Below are 18,942 nucleotides of genomic sequence, written 5' to 3' on the forward strand. Positions count from 1 at the left end.
GGACCATATCGAAATGTAGAAACCTATCATATCACTCTGATGTACACCTGAAACTAACGGTATATTATTGAATGTCATTTACGTTTCAATTAAAGAAAAGAAACTGTCAGCCAGATGCCCTGGCCCCTGCAAGACCAGCTTCAGCTTCTCCGCCTCCCAGCTGGGCTGGGTCATGCCCTCAGCTAACATTTATTGAGCCTCTACTATGTGCCAGGCACTGAGCTAAGTGCTTCCCGTGCATTAATGCCTTATTTAGTCCTCACAGTCAACTCATCAAATAGATAGTTCTATTATGCCCATTTTATAGATGTGGGAAGTGAGGCCAGACTACACGCCTACCTTGTGGAAATTAACAAAGACCACCCACATGAAGACAAACACGTTATTCATTCAGAGCTTGCTACAGCAAGACGGTCAGCCGCTCTCACTGGTGTCTGCAGAGACTCAAAGGCAGGCCAGGGAACGGGGGTGGGGTGTGGGGGGGTGGGGTAGGGGGCTCAGAGTGGACAAACGGGGAGGCACAGGGGTGCTTCGGTGGGAGGTGGTTGGCCTGGAGAAGCGAACAGCTTCTGTGATCGACTTGGGAATATATAGCTGGCTCCCTCTGGCTGGTCCTGAGTTGGAAAAGGGCTGGGGGGTGGGGTGGGACTAGGAAGCTGGCAGTCTCTGACCGAGTTGTGATGGTTCCGGGCCAGTTGCTGCAGAGCCCGTGGGTCAGACTTCTGTTGTCATCTATGGTCTGGCCCCTGTCCCTCGCCTTCCTGTCTCCCATCCCTGAATGCTCCAGATTTCATCCATCCCCAGAAATAACGCTCTTCTTGCCAAGGGAAATCTCAGTCACCATTCAGATGCCAACCTCGTGCTGAGGATGTCTGCAGGATCCCCTCAACGCACACCCATAACGTCCCTCGTTTGTACTGTTAGCGTCACTCTTTATTCTGCTTTGTGGTCGAGTTGCAAGAGCCTCAACAGCAGCTGCACCCAGAAGGCCTCCCGCCTTCTCACACCTTCTGTGACTCTCCACGCCCGAAGGCTTGTTTGCAACCGAGGGAGGTTGCTCTACTCCCACCTGCAGAAAGAGCACCCCTGCGCACAGCTGGCAATGACTGACGCAGCAGGGCTGTGATGACGGGTGGGTCTCACCCACTTCCCAGCTCTGACTGAGCTCGGCCTGGTGACCCTCCGTTCCTGGCCACCTTCCTCCCTGTGCAATAATCATTGCGCTCGGATCTTTGTTTCAGGGTCTGATTCTGGGGAAAACCCAAGGTTTAAAAGGGCTTATTATTCCCATTTTACAGCTGAGGAAAACCGAGGCACAGAGACCGTGACATGTTTCAAGGTCATGCAGCTTACAAAGTAGGATTGGTACTAAACCCACACTGCTCTTGATTTGTGAGTGTGTGTGAGTGAGTGTGTGTGTGTGTGTGAGTGTGTGTTATTTTTCTCCCTGATTCTCTGAAGCCGGAGCCCCTCTTTGTCATTTTACAGCCTTGTCGTGCCTGCAACAGTTCCTTGTGCAATGATGTGTTCTGTTGAACTTTTTAAAAAATCTAATAGAATCCTGCTGTGCATGAATGTTTTTACAAAGTTCATGACAGGACTCCCAGGAACAGGCTAAGACCACTCCTGGGATGCCCGGGGCTCAGGCTGCCTTTATCCCCTCCGATGGGCAACTCCGGATCATCTCTGGGGCACACACTCCCATTGTTCAGACCCCAACCCTGTCCCCACAGGAAGAGAGCAGGCAAGACACAATTACCTGAGAAGGAGAAATCACATTTTATTTGAACTGTTATTTGAGAAGAGCAATTGTGTCTACACTTTTGACATACAAATCACACAATATCTCATACATGGGTTGGGGGGGGGGGCCCTGGAATCCTTCTCCTACCAGAGCCCCGACGCCATCCTCACATTCCAAAAATGTAGGGAAAGAACCGGCCTTAAAGGCAGAGCTGGTCTTTGTCCCCAGAGAAGCACAGGGCAAGCCATTCCATAAAGCGGAACGCCTCCGCCAAACCCTTTCTTCCCAAAGGAATTTAACAACCCAGGCTGGCCCCTCATCCTCACCCTCCAGGTCCATTTCATCACAAAAACCAAAGAGTCCCTGAAAACGTCATTAATTACATCCCATGAGCTGTGTGCGAGGAAGGCTGGGGATCTGGCAACGCGTGCCGCAAAGGAGCCCTAGATTTTGTTGGGTTTTTATACACCCGGGATTCTGGAAGTGGGGCAGGCTCAGGGCTTCTGTAGAGTGATGAAGAGCCACAGCCGTTGACAGGTCACCCGTACCCAGACAGACCCGTACCCAGACTCTTGCAAGACCCGAGGACCCAAGAAGCCAGCTCTAGGCTAAGCTTTGAGACACAAGCAGTGCCTGTCTGCAGGTGGGGCCCGATGCACCTGGGCTCTGGGTGCCTGGAAGGCAGGGAAGGGCCAGCATAAGCTCCGGAGGAGGGCGGACGGCTGCCACCATCTTCCTTCCAGAACCTTCTCCGCCAGCTCAGGGAAGGCAAGGGGCCCAGGGTGCATGAGCTCTCCCCCTCTCATCACTGGTGCACAGGCCCCAAGCTGAGGGCCGGGCGGTGGTTAGATGGCAGTGCTACTGGCAGGGGGCCTCTGCCGGAGGGCTTTGACACCCATCGCCCTGAGCCCCGTGGCCGCCTTCTTCTGCTTGGCATCCAGGTTCTTCATGTACGTCTGGACCCAGCGCTGCTCAGGGTCGCCACAGAACTTCTGGCCCTTCCGGGTGGTGAAGCTGCAGGAAGAGTGACAGGGCACACTTGAGACCTGGCCATGACCTTGGACCTCTTGACTTGATGAGGACGTGGGTGTGGAGGCCCACAGAGGGCAAGCTGCTGCCCGGGGCCCCCCTAGCAGTTCCTGACACGGTGTCTTCTCTCTGGGTGTCAGCATCTCTTTGCATCACCTGTTCTCAAGCTCCCTGTCAGATGGGGGGAGGCCCAGCCCTGCCTTTAGTTAATGTTGGATCTGAAGAGAGAGACACAATGTCTCCCCACAGGGAGGAGAGGAAAGGAGAAAATGCACTGAAAACCTCCAGGGAGTGGCGCCTGGGTGGCTCAGTAGGTTGAGCATCTGACTTTGGCTCAGGTCATGATCTCTCGGTTCGTGAGTTTGAGCCCCACAGAGGGATGATCCTCTGTCCCCATCTCTCTGCCACTCCCCCACTTGTACTCTCTCTTTGTCTCCTCAAAGTAAATAAATAAACTTGAAAGAAAGAAAGAAAGAAAGAAAGAAAGAAAGAAAGAAAGAAAGAAAGACAAGAAAGGAAGAAAACCTCCAGGGGTTAGTTAAGGTAATGGGATATGCCCCCAAATAGTGCCTAGTATATGTATATATTTATATATATCTGGTGCTCAAGAAATGATTGTTGTCTCAGAGTCCTCTTCCTAATCTCTTGGGGGAGAAAGCTGAGGCTCAGGGAGGTGAGGTGGCTTCCCCAGGATCAGAGAGCCAGGCCCTCCCAACTTTACTCCCCAGTGACTCTGAATGGACGGTCATCTCCCCTGCCCCTCTCGCGCCGGGGGTCCGGGAGAGGAGGTTACTTACATCACTCCTGCCTTGGGGCAGAGGCTCCCACTGGACAGCTGGTAGCTAACCACTCGGCTCTCTGGAACTTTCTTGGAAATGAAGGACATACAGCAGGAAGAGGGGATGGTCACAGAGCCTAGAGGATGGGAGAGAGAAGAGCCCGGGCTGCCTGAGACTCTGGGCTGCCGAGCCCGAGCCCAACACCTCCCAGCCCTGGGGCCACCGCTCCTCAACGTTCCGCTCCAGACCCAGCCCAGTCAGTCCTCCACCCTCCACTGTGCTGTCCCAGCCACACTGTCCTGCCTGACAGCCCCGGGCTGAGGCTGGAGCTCTTACCTGCAGGGGCAATGCGGTGGGCACACAGGGCCAGCAGCAGGAGGCTGGCCACCATGGTTGCAAGGCCTGCCATGTGTGGGAGAGGGAGCTCAGGACCTAAAGCTGGGGTGCAGGAGGAGAGGGCCACGTTCCTTTCAGATCACCTTGACCTCCCTCTGCCTTTTATAAGGGCAGCTGGGAGGAAACACCCACTGATAGAACCTCCCCTCATCCCTTCCAGGCTTCTCTGAAAGTCCTCAAGGCCCACGAATCCTGCCAAGGGGAAGTTCTTGTGTAGCTGAGTCAGGGGTTATTTGGCGTATTCTAAGAAAGGGCTGGGGGAGGAGAGGATCACCCAATCTAAGTGGAGTGCAGAAGTTTTGGGGGCATAGTTAGAAGGCTGATGAGGACCCTTGGGGTGCTAGCTGTTCATTCCTGTGGGATCCTGGAGAAGTCCCTCACCTTTCTGAGCCTAGTTTCTTCCGTGGAAAATGGGTAAAGCCATCCTATCTCCTCCCACTCATTCATTCATTCGTTCATTTGCCAACTTGTATTCGGCATGTGCTATGTGCCAGGCGTCCAGTGGGGAGACATTTGCAAGTGTGTGCAATACGCGGTTACAGGTGCTGACCAAGTAGGCCTGGGCAGAGCAGATACTCTCATTGTCCACGTGCCCTTAGAGTCCTTTACCTCATTCACACACACTGGCTTTGGGTGGCCTTGCATTTCCAGTGCCCAAGCTGCCAAAGCCACCTCACTGGCAGGCTCTAAGAAGGGGGTAAGGACCCAGAAACTTACATCCTCTGGGCAGACCTTGACCAACATCTGTTGGAGGGTTACACACTCCAGATGTGGCATGACCTGTCCCACTTCCTGAAGTCCTGGCGGAGTCAGGCCAGCTTCTCTCTGTGTGGTAGGGCTCTGCTGACCCCCTTCCCTTCCGGATCTGCTTCTCCCTGCATTCCAGAAGTGAGATGTGGTCAGAGTTGGTTTCCCCTGGAGGCCTTGCCTAATGAATTACTTGCCCATGAATCCTCCTTTTAGGGTCTGTTATGAGGACCCCAATCTGAGACAAAGGGTAGGGAACATAGAAGGAACTGGCCATGGCCAGTTGTGCTGGAAGGAAAGTGGGGGATGCACTTGGAATTGACAGCTGGGCTGAGATATGGAGAATGGAAGAAAATGGTAACCATGGGTGGGGGGCTTTGTAGATCATGATGAGCCGTTCTGTTCTTAGAGATGGAAGTGACCTTGTCGGACAGAGGGAAGTGTGGCACTCGCTTCAGTCTGCCCCCCATTCCAGGACCCCAGGGTGGGACCCCATATTTAGACTCTTGTCACTGCTGCTTCCATGGCCAACCCCCTCCCCCAATTCTTTCCTTTCCACTTCTCATGGAAACATTCGGCTTTCTCTGGCCATCCAGGGCACCCAGCCACACACTGGTCACTCAGATGATGGCCAGTTGTGAGTCTGTGTCTCCCACGTGCCCATGAACACCAAGATCGATGTCCAATTTCCACACCCACCAATTCCCGAGCAGATCACCTATCCCATGGCCAGTGTTTGCAGAATGAATATACAGTGGATCAATTCTGAGTTGCTCTCCACTGGACCAGGGACTCCCACGTGGTCTCTGCCCTGCATGACCGGGGGTCACCATGCAGGTGGACAAGTCGGTAGGCAAGTCCTCCAATGGGACCAAGACCAGCAGCACCTGATCTCGCCACTGCCCTTCTTTACGGAGTGAAAAATGCCGAGTGCCCCACTCAGCTCCTCACTAGCCTCACACTTCCCGTCACCAGCCAGCAGTGACAATCCTCACCTGACAGAGTATGGGGAGCATTAAATGAGATGCCTTTTACACATGCAGGGGCTTTTGATTCCATCTTATGACATGCATTCTAATATTTGCTTCTCCACAGTGTAGGGGGGACTTTATGAGCAAGGGGGAGAGGGCTGGAGAAGGAAGAGACCAGGCAGAAACAGCAAGCAGGAGAAGAATGAGGACAGAGCTGAACAGGGCAGGAAGCCCTTGCTGTCTGTGTGTTGCAACCCAAGTGAGTCCGTATGGCAGGGTCATTGGGTGAGAGGGTTTGGGGTAGGGTGCTTCGCCCTGATTGGGAACATCCTTCAGAGGCTTTTCCAAGGCTCTTAAAAAAAAAAAAAAAAGAAAACGCCAAATCTTGATGCTCTGACTGGGGAAGTAGGCAAGGCAGGGATCACCAACCCCATTTTACAAGGGCAAAATGGAAATCTACAAAGGGTAACTAACTAGACAACATCACAGAACCACCTATCCCGGCTCCCAAAATGGGAACATGCACCCTTCCAGCTTGAAGGGGTGGAGTCCAACAGACAGAGTGATCGTTAAATTTAAAGTTAGGGGCGCCTGGGTGGCTCTGTCGGTTAAGCGTCCGACTTCGGCTCAGGTCACGATCTCGCGGTCCGTGAGTTCAAGCCCCGCGTCGGGCTCTGTGCTGACAGCTCAGAGCCCGGAGCCTGTTTCCGATTCTGTGTCTCCCTCTCTCTCTGACCCTCCCGCGTTCATGCTCTGTCTCTCTCTGTCTCAAAAAAATTAATAAACGTTAAAAAAAAAGTTTAAAAAAAATTTAAAGTTAGAGCAAAAGAAGGAGCTTCTATTCTGCAATAGAAAGGGAGGACACAAATAGAAAGGGGGAGGAAGGGGGATAAGGGGAAGGAAGGAGGGAAGAGGGAAAGGGGGAGGGAAGGGAAAGAGGAGGGCAAGACAGCATGTACAGACCCAGTAGACTTGAGGAAAGGAGGTGGACAGGAAAGGGAAGGAAGAGGGGCCCTGTGAAATGTCCCGACCCCAGCTGAGCTCCAGCTCAGACCCTGCCCCTCCCTCACCTCCTGTGGCTTCTCCATCTGAGAGGTGGCAGGTGGTCAGAGCTGTGTTTCCCCAAGTGTGGCAGCCACATTACCACGTGATACAAAGCAAAAGATATATATATATATATGAGAAATAAATAAATAAACATATATATAAAGTAGGTAACAGGACAAATAGCATGCACATGTGACAAAAATTGTGACAATGACCCAGGAATAGCTGAAGCCTGAGAGACGGGGCCAAGATGCCCCCTGAGGGCCTCTCCCATCCCACGTGCACCTAGGCGACAGGCGCCGGAGAGGAGGGAGGAAGAGGTTGGAGGCCAGGTGGGCACCTGGGAGGGGAGGAGCAGGTGAGGAAAATGGAGCCGTGCCTGGCAGGGAGCAGGGAGCAGTGGTCCCACCCTTGCAGAATGGCAGTGAGGGTGGCTGTCCTGGTTGCCTCTCCTATGTGAGCCACCCCAAGGGCAATGATGTCGCACCAAACCCAAAGCTGCGTGATGGGGGCCAATGGACATGAGCCAAGGGGGTGAGGGGACACTCTAAGACACATCCCAGTGAGAAAGAACTAGAAGTGGGCTGCTAGCTTGGACAAGAAATTACTTCCAGGAGCCATGAGGTCATGACTTGAGCAGAAGTTGGTCACTTAACCCACTGAGTCACTCAGGTGCCTCCAGTCAATTGATTTTTGACAGGGGTACCAAGGCCATTCATGGGAAAGGATAGTCTTTTCAACAAATGGTGCTGGGACAACTGGATATCCACATGCAAAAGAACGAAGTTGGGGGGCGCCTGGGTGGCGCAGTCGGTTAAGTGTCCGACTTCAGCCAGGTCACGATCTCGCGGTCCGTGAGTTCGAGCCCCGCGTCAGGCTCTGGGCTGATGGCTCGGAGCCTGGAGCCTGTTTCCAATTCTGTGTGTCTCCCTCTCTCTCTGCCCCTCCCCCGTTCATGCTCTGTCTCTCTCTGTCCCAAAAATAAATAAATTAAAAAAAAAAAAAAAAAAAGAACGAAGTTGGACCCCCTACCTCACACCATATATGAAAATTAACTCAACATAAAGTTGAGTTAAAACTATTGAATTCTTAGAAGGAAACATAGGTGTAAATCTTCATGGATTTGAATTAAGTAATAGTTTCTTTGATGCAACACCAAGGGCACAAGCAAGCACAGAAAAAAAATCATTGGACTTCACTAAAATTAAAAACTGCAAATCAGGGGTGCTTGAATGGCTCAGTCAGTTGAGCGTCTGACTTCAGCTCAGGTCATGATCTTGCGATTTGTGAGTTCGAGCCCCATGTCAGGCTCTGCGCTGACAGCTCAGGGCCTGGAGCCTGTTTCAGATTCTGTGTCTCCCTCTCTCTCTGCCCCTCTCCTACTCGCACTCTATCTCTCTCTCAAAAATAAATAAAAATTTTTAAAAAATTTTTAAAAACTTTGCAAATCCAAGGATACCATCTAAAAGATGAAAAGTCAACTCACATAATGGGGGAAATATTTGGAAATCATTGGGTAATTCCAGTATCCAGATAGATTCTTCAGAAAGCTCTTACAGCTCCATAATAAAGACAAAAAAATTTTTTTTAATAAATGAAGAATCTGACAAGACATTTTTCCAAAGAAGACATACGCATGGCCAATAAACACACAAAGAGATACTCAAATCATTAGTCATTGGGGACATACAAATCAAAACCACAATGAGATACCACTTTGCATCGATGGCTATGGAAAAAAAAAAAAAGAAAATAAGCATTGGCAGGGGAAGAAATGGAAACTCTCATACCTTGTTCCTGGGAATGTAAGATTGTGTAACCACTATGAAAAAGTTTGGCAGTTCCTCAAAAAGTCAAACATGGGGTTACAGCATGGTGCAATAGTTCAACTCCAAGGTACATACTCTAGACTCTAGAGAAGAGAAAACATGCTCATGTTCTGCCAGTGAATGTCCACAGCAATATTATTCACATTAGTCAAAAAATGGAAACCAGCTAATGCTCATCAGATGGTGAATTTATAAACAATGATGATATATCTATATGGTGGAATTTTATTTAGCTGTAAAAAGAAAGTACCGATACATTTATTGTGACAGAAGTCAGACCCCAAACGTCATATAGTGTATGCTCCCATTTAGAAGAAGATCCCATTTGTTTAGAATGGACAAATCCACAGAGACTTAAAGTAGATTAGTGGCTGTCAGGGGCTGGGAGAAAGAGGGAGTCGAGAGGGATGGGATTTCTTCTTTCGGGTGACAGAAATGTTCTGGAATTGGGGCACCTAGGAGGCTCAGTCGGTTAAGCAACTGACTCTTGATTTCGGCTCAGGTCATGATCTCACAGGTTTGTGAGTTTGGGCTCTGCTCTTGGTAGGGCAGACCCTGCTTGGGATTCACTCTCTCCTCTCTCTACCTCTCCCCTGCCTGTTCTCTCTCTCTCTCTCTTTCTCTCTCTCTCTCAAAAATAAATAAACATTAAAAAAAAAGTTCTAGAATTAAATAGTGGTGAAGGTTGTACCAACTATGGATATGCTACTCAACTGTACACTTTAAAGGCATTAATATGATGAATTTTGTGTTATGTGGATTTTATCTCAATGAAAAGCTAAAGAAAAAAAAAAAAAAGAGCACGCAGAAGGTGAGGGAAGTTTCAAAATATTTGCCCAAATGGTGTGGCCTGCATGAGTTTATTGAGGTCGCACCCATTCTCAAATCCTCTCTCCCGTGGCTGAATTTGATCCAAAAGTCTGACTTATCAAACTGAACATAGGAGGGTAGGGGTGGGTGGGAGCAGTGGGTTTTTCCCTGGTCCTTCCTTGACCCTGCACACACTTCCTGGCAAGCAGGCAGAAAAGGAGTCTTCTTTTGATCGGTTTCATGGCCATCTTCATAGAGTGGAGGTTTCAGATCCCCCTGACTCTCTTCTTTTTCTTCCCTGATAACCCTCCTCAGGGCCCAGCACCTCCTTACTGCCTTTATCCCTTGTTATAGAAACTACTATTTTATAGAAAGGCAATAAAAAGGTATTTGCTCCAGGGGTGCCTGGGTGGCTCCGTCGGTTAAGCATCCAACTTCAGCTGAGGTCATGATCCTGCAGTTAGTGAGTTCGAGCCCCGCATCAGGCTCTGTGCTGACAGCGCAGAGCCTGGAGCCTGCTTCGGATTCTGTGTCTCCCTCTCTCTCTCTGCCCCTCCCCCACTCACGCTCAGTCTCTGTCTCTGTCTTTCTCAAAAATAAATAAACATTTAAAAAAATTTAAAAAAAAGCATTCACTCCACAGATAAGTGACTGACAACAGTTTAACTATAAGAGGCTTCTTGGATTCGAGGCCTCTGCAAATGAAGACAATGGGAGCCAGGCTTCTCCCTACTGGAGAGGCCCATTGAACATGGAGGGGGGGAAGGAAGGCTGTTGGAATGAAAGCAGAGGTATCAGTGAGTATACGTAAGCAAACATTTAGAAACGATGACATACCAGTGGCGACGAACATACCTAGTAAAAACATTACTTCTTGGAAAAACAGCTGAATCTAGTCCTGGAGCAGAGAAGGTAGGGCCTGGAACATCTTTTTGGGCCAGAAAGTAGTAAAGTGCTCAAAGAACCATGGGAATATGTCAAAAGGACATGGAAGGCAGATTGTAGGAGCTCACACAGGCCAAATCTTGGACAATTTGACCAGTAATAGTGATAATGATGGACTGAGAAACATGAAAAAGAATCCATAAATATGTTTTGGGTTGAACTGAGTCCCCATCTCCACCAAAAAGCATGTATACTGGGAGTCATAACCACATTCTAGAATGTGATCTTATTTGTTTATGTTTTATTTTTGAGAGAGACAGAGACAGAGCATGAGCAGGGGAGGGGCAGAGAAAGAGGGAGACACAGAATCCGAAGCAGGCTCCAGGCTCTGAGCTGTCAGCACAGCGCCCCATGCAGGGCATGAACCCACAAACCATGAGATCATGACCTGAGCTGAAGTCAGACGCTTAACTAACTGAGCCACCCAGGCACCCCAAATGTGATCTTATTTGGAGACAGGGTCTTTGTAGAGATAACCAAGTTAAAATGGGGTCATCAGGGTGGACCCTAACCCATGATGACGGGCATCTTACTAAAAAAGGGAAATTTGGACCCAGTTATAGACATGCATAGAGGGAAGACCTTATGAAGACACACGGGGAGAAGGTGACCATTCACAAACCAAGGAGAGAGGCCTGGAGCAGAGCCTTCCCTCACAGCCCTGAATGGGAACCATCCCTATGGACACCTTGACCTGGGACTTCCAGGCTCCAGACTTTGAGACCATGCATTCCTGTTGTTTAAGGTCCCTGCCCTGCCCCAAGTTGGTGGTACTTCATCAGCCCTCGAAGATTAACACAGGGGGAGGAGACAAAGCTCTACCCTGCAGTGGGATGCCAACTAATAAACAGAGAAAATGCTAGAACTAGAAAATCACTCATGGACACTAAAGCTCTAAGGTGACAGTGTGATGGGAAATGGGGTATGTCCATTGTCTCATTGTGTCTCCCCACACATTCTAGCTAATTACGAACAGAAAATCAGTAACTCGCCGGGAGGACATTAAAACAAGCGAATAAAAACAAATTCGAGTCTTCCTAATAAGGTTTGAAACTGGACTGAGGGTCAAGGAGAGGAACAGCTATGGTATGTTGGAACATTCTAGTCCCGGACCTGCTAAAAAAACAGCAACATGAACTTGGGCAAATCACTCACTTCTCCCAAGCTTGGATTTCCTCACCTCTGAAATGGGGTGGGGTGGGGTGTAGACTCATGTGGTCCTGAGAATCCAAAGAAATTATGGATGTGAGAGCTTTGGGTAAACTTCGAAGCATGGCACACCTACAAATCTTCACCATCCGTGGGAAATAGACAAGCTGACAAATTGAGCCCCTTCCTTGGACAGCACAGAAGCGAATAAATATTTGGGGTCAGCGGGCCTTTCTGGGCCCCTAAAATTGGATTTCAAGGCATTCTGGCTCTGCTGTCTCTTGAATGGACTTTAATGATGAAGAAAAATGACTAGGAATGTATGTCCCACACTATTGGGGTTGTGTTTTTCTTAAGACCTGGGCCTGGGTGACAGCTATTTCAGGATGTGCTTTGAGGGGTGGAGAAAATTTCTCCCTCTTCATGATATGGACCATGGAGTTACCCTCTGAATAATGCCTCCTTTGTTAAAATGCAAATATGTCTCTTGGCAGGGATAACAAATCCCTCACACACACCCACTAATAAAACTGAAACCAGTCATCCAACCATCCATCCACTCATTGAACACTCATGTGTGCCAGCTTCTTGTTCACCAGAAGCACCTGAGGGTGTATTGCCCTCGGGGTCCTCACCCGGGGCTGTGAGAGACAAAAGCAATCACAATTAGAGGGGGAGGAAGTACACCTGGCCACACTGAAGAGTGGATGAGGACAGAGAACACGTCCTGGAAGACGTACCTCCTGAGCTGAGTAAGGCTGATTGAGGTGGGAAGGCCTGGGAGGGCAGCTGTGGAGACCTGAGAGGTGTGTTCCAGACCCTGGAGGCCACAGGTACAAGGTCAAAGAAGAGAGGTGACTTGGTCCAAGTCTATAGAGTTTTACAGAGACCACTCGGGCTGCAGGTAGGCTATGGGAGGGATGCAGGGGGCGGGGACAGTAGGAGGCAGTGAGGGGTGGAAAGAAGGGGATGTTTTTGAGAACTACTCAGAAAGCGGATTTGACAAGATTTGGTGCTTTGGTGATTGAGGAAGGAGCAGGAGCGGCCAGGATACCATTCAGGCTTCAAACTCGGGTGCATGGTGGGGATGGGGCCATTCAAGGAAGAGTAGAATCCATCAGGGAAAGCAGGTCTGTGTGGAAGCTATTTGGGGCTGTGGGGTTCAGAGTTGTGGTGGTCCTAGTAGAGCCTTTGAGGATGTAGCAGGCCCAGAGAGATTGCACGGTCAGATGCCCCCACCCGGCCCAATCCCCAGGCATGGTCAGTAGAATGCCATGAAAATGGTGCACCCCCTACAAGCAGACTTTCCTGGGTTTGTTCCCTGCTCCTACTTACTCTCTTGGTGGCCCCGGGCAAGGCGTTGAACATCTTGGAAGCCTGGCCCATTTGCAGTAAAATGGGAATATGAGGGCGCACCTGCCAGGACGGTGAGGGGTCCTGAGCCTCAGCGAGGGACTCTATCCCAGGCCTGCATTCTAGGACTTGCCGTCGCCGCCAGACTAGACCTGCATCCCTTAGGCTATTTCCTTAAAGACCCACTTGGCTCCTTTGAACTCTCACCTGACTCTCTTATGGTCTCCATTCTGTAGGGAAGAAGCGGAGCCTCAGAGAGGCTGCGTGACTTTGCTCAAGAGCCCGAAGCCATAATGCAGCCCAGCTGGTCCTACGCCTTCCTAATAAAGAACCTGTACCCTTGCCACGGTGCCAGGCGGACCCAGGCTGCTGCACAGTGCCAATTCCGACAGGCAGAATCCTCTTCCTCAGTTGACCCTCACTGCCACCCCGTTTCCTCAGGCTCCGTCAGCTCCCTCCTGGATTTCTGTCCCAACCTCCTAACCGAAGGTGGCTGAAGATGGACAGAGTGTCGGGGGTTTGAAGCAATGGGAAGTGACAGGAGGGTGCCAGGTGGTCAGATGGGCACAGGGGTGGGGAGCACAGGGGATTCAGGAAAGCAGGCTGGGGGTGTTGTTGCTACCTGTGTTCCCCTCCCCCCCTCCCCACCAAACGCACACACACACACACACACACACACACACACACACACACACACAGTCCCACTGGAAACAGTGTGTTCCTGGGAACCACTTACCTGGAGATAACAAAGGGACAGCCTCAGCACCAAGTGCAGAAGCATTTCCTCTCGTTTAGTAGATCTGGGGTGGCAGGGAGAGGGGGTGGGAGAAGGGGAGAGTGCCCCCCCTGATCCCCGGGCAAGGAGAGGAGCCGCCTGCACATCTTACCTTTTTTTTTTTTTTTAATTTGAAAGAGAGGGAGAGTGTGTGAGAGGGGGAGGGAGGTAGAGGAAGAGAGGGGAGAGAATCTTGAGCAGGCTCCGTGCCTAGCTCAGATCCTGACACAGGGCTCGATCTCATGAACCTTGAGATCATGGCCTGAGCTGAAATCAAGAGTTGAACGCTTAACAAACTAAGCCATGCAGGTGCCTTTACCATGTTACCTTCAATTGTCTTGGAAATTCAGGAGCCCAAGTTCCCACAAGGACTTTTGAGAAGTTGGCTTCGTGGCAATACACAGACATCGACAGGTGCAGATGCAGGGGTGGGGGGACGTCCCCACCAGGAGAGCAGTGAATCCACTGTTAAAACCGACTTCTCCCCCACCCCGAGCCTGGTCCTGGAAGGAGTGTGTCCCTGAGGGGAGATGGGTGGCAGCTATGGAGCAACTTGCCCTTTCGTCTCCTCATGGTAAGGCTTGAAAGAGCTCAACTTAATAGGAACCAGAGGGGACAGATAGCAGCTAAACCCGAGAGCACTGCTAACCAGCTGGCCCAGTCTGCATAGTGCACTGGAACAGCAAGGGATCCCCTTGTATGTCTCAGTGTCATTGCTGCCTTCTATACTTTGGAGGTTAAGGGAAACAGAAGCAGAGTTAAGCGGTAAAGCTCAAAGGAGGAAGACATCTTGTGGTGGGCAAAGCCATCCAGAAACAGATCTGACTGCCTTGGATGATAGTGAGGTTCCCACCAAGGCGGGGGGGGGGGGCGGGGGGGGCGGGGGCGGGGGGGGGGGGTCGTGCAAGCATCTTTTGGCAGAGCTCCGAGTAGGAAATTCAGGCTTCAGATAAAGAAGCTCCATCCAGCTCTGGGGTTCTGGGATGGAGGGAAAGACTCATTTTAGACTCAATGCCATTAGAACTCAGAGTCCACTGAAAGAGAAATACATAAACACATAATCACAGTATAGTGTGAGAAGGCATAGGGAGCAGAGAGGTTAAGAGTGTGGGCTGTAGAGGCAATTAGGCCTGGGCTCAGATCCTGGCTTTTCTAGCCTCTGTTTTGTCATCTGTGAAGTGGAGATAAAACCTTCTGTTTCCCAGGGTACTGTGGGGAGACAGAGTGAACCACTGCACATAATGTTCCTGGCATGGTACCTCACCTGCAATAAATGTTAACAAGGGGAAGTCATTGCCAGTGAGAGGCACCTGACTGCAAAGGGCTCTGGGAAGATGCAGCTCTGTGCTGGGGATCAGGGAAGCTTCGGAGGAGGACGAGCAGGAGCTCCAGAGGGACAAGGGGTCAAGAGCATTCCAGGCTTAAGGGGAAGAGCATGGGCAGAGAGAAACCGGATGAGCAGTGGAATATGCTGAGTTCTGGAAGATGCTAGGAAGACGTGAGATTGGGAGGTAGGGGGCAGGGGCTGGGGTAGCACATGGCATCTCATCTGTCCTGCCCCAGATGCAACTGGTGTATCATTCCTCACTGTCCAAAGAAGGCACTGTTGTCCTCCCTCCCTGTATCTGATAATGTCTCTGCTGTTCTTGATTCTACCCATTTAACAACTCCTGGACTTCTCCATTGCTCCTCAGACCCATTCTGCTACCTACCAGCTTGCCTTCCTCCAAGCTATTCTGTGCATGGATGCAAGAAAGCCCCACCCTAAGATGCAAACCAACCCTGGTCACTCCCCTGCCTCAGACGCTTCGCTAGTTTCTCATCACCAACAACCAACTTCATCCATTCTCTCATATCCATAATTTTTACCATCTCTGTCCACCACTTAATCTGTCATATACTTAATGGCTTTAAAAAATTGACTTCATTCAAAAATATCCGTGAAATTATAGGTTTAGTATACTGGCTCTATTTCCCCCAATACACATTGAAATAAACCCAAAAGTATTAAAGTAAACCAGGTGTGGGTGCGTGGGTGGCTCAGTCGGTTAAGTGTTGAACTCTTGATTTCGGCTCAGGTCATGACCTCAAGGTTTGTAGGATCAAGCACCACATTGGGCTCTGTGCTGGCAGCATGGAGCATGCTTAAGGATGCCATGCCCATCCCCCCGACTCTCTCTCTCTCTCTGTCTCTCAAATGTGTGTGTGTGTGTGTGTTTCAGTCTGTAGCAGAAACTTATCCATGTTCTGCCCATATCCCCTTGTTCTTGCTAATTCAGGGAATGCTGGCTTGATTTCTGCCTGCCACCACCTGGCTGGCCTGCCCCCTGGGCCCAGGCTGACCTATTGGAGAGGAAGGCTCAAGAACTCCACAGGGAAGTGGCTGATACCAACACCAGTGATTCTCAGCAAACACCGTGGCAGATCTTGGTTGACGGACAGGTAAGGTGGGGCCAGTGATGTGCTGGTAAATGTTTAACAACTGGCCCTCTGGGGGGAACTCTGATTTGTAGCATTTGCTGACTCCTATGGTGCAACACCCCTAACACGGCTGATTTCAAGCTTTCAACCTGACGTCACTGAAACCAGAGCTGGGAAGAGATGCTCTCCCAAGTAGACATGAGCCTGCTTTGTGTACCAGTGGGTGGGGCCCAGGAGAAGCCCTCTAAGAGGGTTCTTAAGTTCTGGGAGATGCAAGGAGGGAGAAAGTGGTGTGGAAAGGGAGGTTGGAAGATATTTACTAACCTGAAGCTCACTGAAATCCAAGTGGGTGCAGGAGGAGGAAAGTCCTCTGAGTATGTGCCCAAGGATACTTCAGGTGGGCCACAGCTGAGGCCAAGAAGGCAACGAGTCCCAGAGCAGATGGAGACAGAAAGCCCTAACCACCCAGTTTTCCTGTCTTGCCTGAGGTTAGGCCCCATCCTTCTCCTTATAGAAATAGCTCTTATACAGAAGACAGGGAAGGATCAGATTCTGCTGATCCACAGTATCTGGTAGCTGAAGAGCTCACTAAATGAAGAACTGAAAGACCATTCCTCCTGACGACTGACCCAGCTGGATTTCTTCCCTAATACAGAAAAACCTGAGGCTAAAGTCACAGAACCCTAGGTCCTTCTCTGGGCTGCCCAAGGCTATTGAAGTTCTGGGTCTGGAGTCAGACATATGCTTCTCACGTACTTGACTCCCAAGACTCATGGCGTCCGTTGGAATAGTTGGGAATCTTGCTCTCTGGGTTCCAAGAGACAGTGTGTGGCAGGGAAGCTCTCTACCCTGGAGAGCTGGAGCCAGCGCCCTGATTCTGCCCTGTAGGGGGGGATGTGAAATTGGACTACAGGCTCTTCCTCCATGCACTCATGAGAGAGTCACAAAAGCACTTTGCAAACTGCAAAGCCTTGAGCAGAAGTGAGCAATGGGATGAGAGTGATGCCTCGTCCACCCAAGATTCCTGGGGAAAGGCTCCTGCACATTAGCTCAACACCAACCCTCACGCTGTGTCTGTGAACCACCTCTGTCCTCAGGTGCCTTGCAGGGAGACAAGGCACATGAGAAAGCCAATTTTGTTCATCCTCTCCCTGGTGTCTGCCACTATGGACAATACTCCTAAAGAATGTCTCCTTACAAGGAATGATCTCTTTATGTACACAGTCTGCCAGAATATAATGACTCCAAGAGGAGTAGCCACCGATACGATGGTAGTTCGGATGACTTCGCAATCTTTGAGAAACAAGGGAAGACACTGGATCGAGAGTTGATAGACCTAGATTCAAATTCCAGCTCTAACTTACTAGCTCAGTGGGCAAGGTACAGACTCTCTCTAAGCCTCAGTTTTCCTACCTGTAAGATGGGTAGAGTGATCCCCACCCTGTGTGCCAACCTGAAAGCGATGTCAAGAACTTAGCTGAGTTAGTGGGTGTGAGTTGGGAGCTCCCCATTCAGGTATGAAGACTGGTAAGTGCTAATTTGGCTGGACCATAGACCTGGATCCTTAGAAAGGAATGAAGAATACCAGAAATGATAAATATGTGGGCAAAACCAAAAAGCAATCTTTTTTCTTCTAATTCATATAAAATACATAGACTATTTATAGCAAAAGTAAAAACATTTTATTGTGGGGTTTATTACATATGTGGGTGTAAGACATATGATAACTACATGAAGGATGAGAAGAAATGGATCTATGTGGTTGCAAAGTTCTTAGAATTTCTGTCAAATGGTACAGTATTAGCTCTAGACTGTGAAAAGTAGACTGTGAAAAGTTAATGATGCATATTGTATTCTTTAACCATCAAGGTCATGCAAAGAGATATTGCAAAAAAAGCCAACAAATAAATGAAAAAGAAATTCTAAAATAAATATGCAACGAACCCCAAAGAAGATAGGAAAGTAGGAACAGAGGAACATAAAAACAAAAACAAAGGGTAGAATGAGCACAAGCCAAATAAAATGGTAGACTTCAACCCTAAATCATTACATTAAATGTAAATGGACCTGTGTTGGGCCTCCAACACCAGCTTTACATTCCAAGACTTACTAGAAGAACTCAAGACTCAGCATGCAGTTGTGTGGTTGCACTGATGTATTAAGGATGCACAGCTGGGATTATAAGGAAAAAAGACTCAGGTGGAGTCTGGAGGAATCCATACGCAGGCATCCTTCTTCTGGCTCCCTCCCATGAGAGATCACATAGAGCACACTTTTCCATAAGCCATGAAAATGCAGCAACACATGTGTGTTCCTGCACACAGAAACCCATTAGAGACTCAGTACTCGAGATTTTTATTAGGGGCTGGCCAGGCTGGCCTCTGTCTGACCTCTGTCAAAATTTCAGACTCCCTAGGGGCGCCTGGGTGGCTCGGTCGGTTGAGCTTCTGACTTCGCCTCTGGTCATGATCTCACGGTCTGTGAGTTCGAGCCCTGCGTCAGGCTCTGTGCTGACAGCCTGGAGCCTGCTTCGGATTCTGTGTCTCCCTCTCTCTCTGCCCCTCCCCCTGCTCATGCTTTGTCTCTCTCTCTCTGTCAAAAATAAATAAACATTAAAAAATTTTTTTTTTAATTTCAGACTCCCTAAAGGAAAACAGATGCTCAAGGTACAGTGAATCATTTTTATTAGTTAACTATTGACTAGGAATATTCCAAGAGCCAAATTCCCAGAAGCCAACCAAAAGCCAAATTTGCAGGATGCCTGGGTGGCTCAGTCGACTAAACATCTGACTCTTGGTTTTGGTGCAGGTCATGATCCCACGATTCATGGGTTGGAGCCCTGCGTCAGACTGTGTTGACAGCATGGGGACTGCTTGTGATTCTCTCTCTCTCTCTCTCTCTCTCTCTGTCCCTCCCCTGCTCATCCTCTCTCTCTCTCTCTCTGTCC

The 18,942-nt window shown here is 49.7% G+C and overlaps 1 protein-coding gene across 1 annotated transcript; it reads right to left on the reverse strand.

The window, feature by feature from the left end:
* Positions 1 to 1,755: 1,755 nt before the first annotated feature.
* CCL24 (C-C motif chemokine ligand 24) lies at positions 1,756 to 4,073 on the reverse strand. The gene is made up of 3 exons (XM_019421646.2): positions 3,889 to 4,073; positions 3,571 to 3,688; positions 1,756 to 2,758 (listed from the first exon to the last, which is right to left on the reverse strand). Exons 1-3 carry the CDS (start codon positions 3,959 to 3,961, stop codon positions 2,590 to 2,592), a joined length of 360 nt encoding a protein of 119 aa, XP_019277191.1. The 5' UTR covers positions 3,962 to 4,073; the 3' UTR covers positions 1,756 to 2,589.
* Between the last annotated feature and the right edge of the window lie 14,869 nt (positions 4,074 to 18,942).

Source organism: Panthera pardus, unplaced genomic scaffold, assembly GCF_024362965.1.
Source record: "Panthera pardus isolate Hobbes unplaced genomic scaffold, ASM2436296v1 HiC_scaffold_4, whole genome shotgun sequence".
Classification (NCBI taxonomy): domain Eukaryota; kingdom Metazoa; phylum Chordata; class Mammalia; order Carnivora; family Felidae; genus Panthera; species Panthera pardus.

Coding starts and splice junctions, on each gene's coding strand:
- CCL24 (XM_019421646.2), bottom strand. CDS start 3,961: ATGGCAGGCCTTGCAACCATGGTGGCCAGCCTCCTGCTGCTGGCCCTG. Junction 3,689..3,888: donor CCACCGCATTGCCCCTGCAG/GTAAGAGCTCCA, acceptor CCCATCCTCTAG/GCTCTGTGACCATCCCCTCT. Junction 2,759..3,570: donor TGCCCCAAGGCAGGAGTGAT/GTAAGTAACCTC, acceptor CTCTTCCTGCAG/CTTCACCACCCGGAAGGGCC.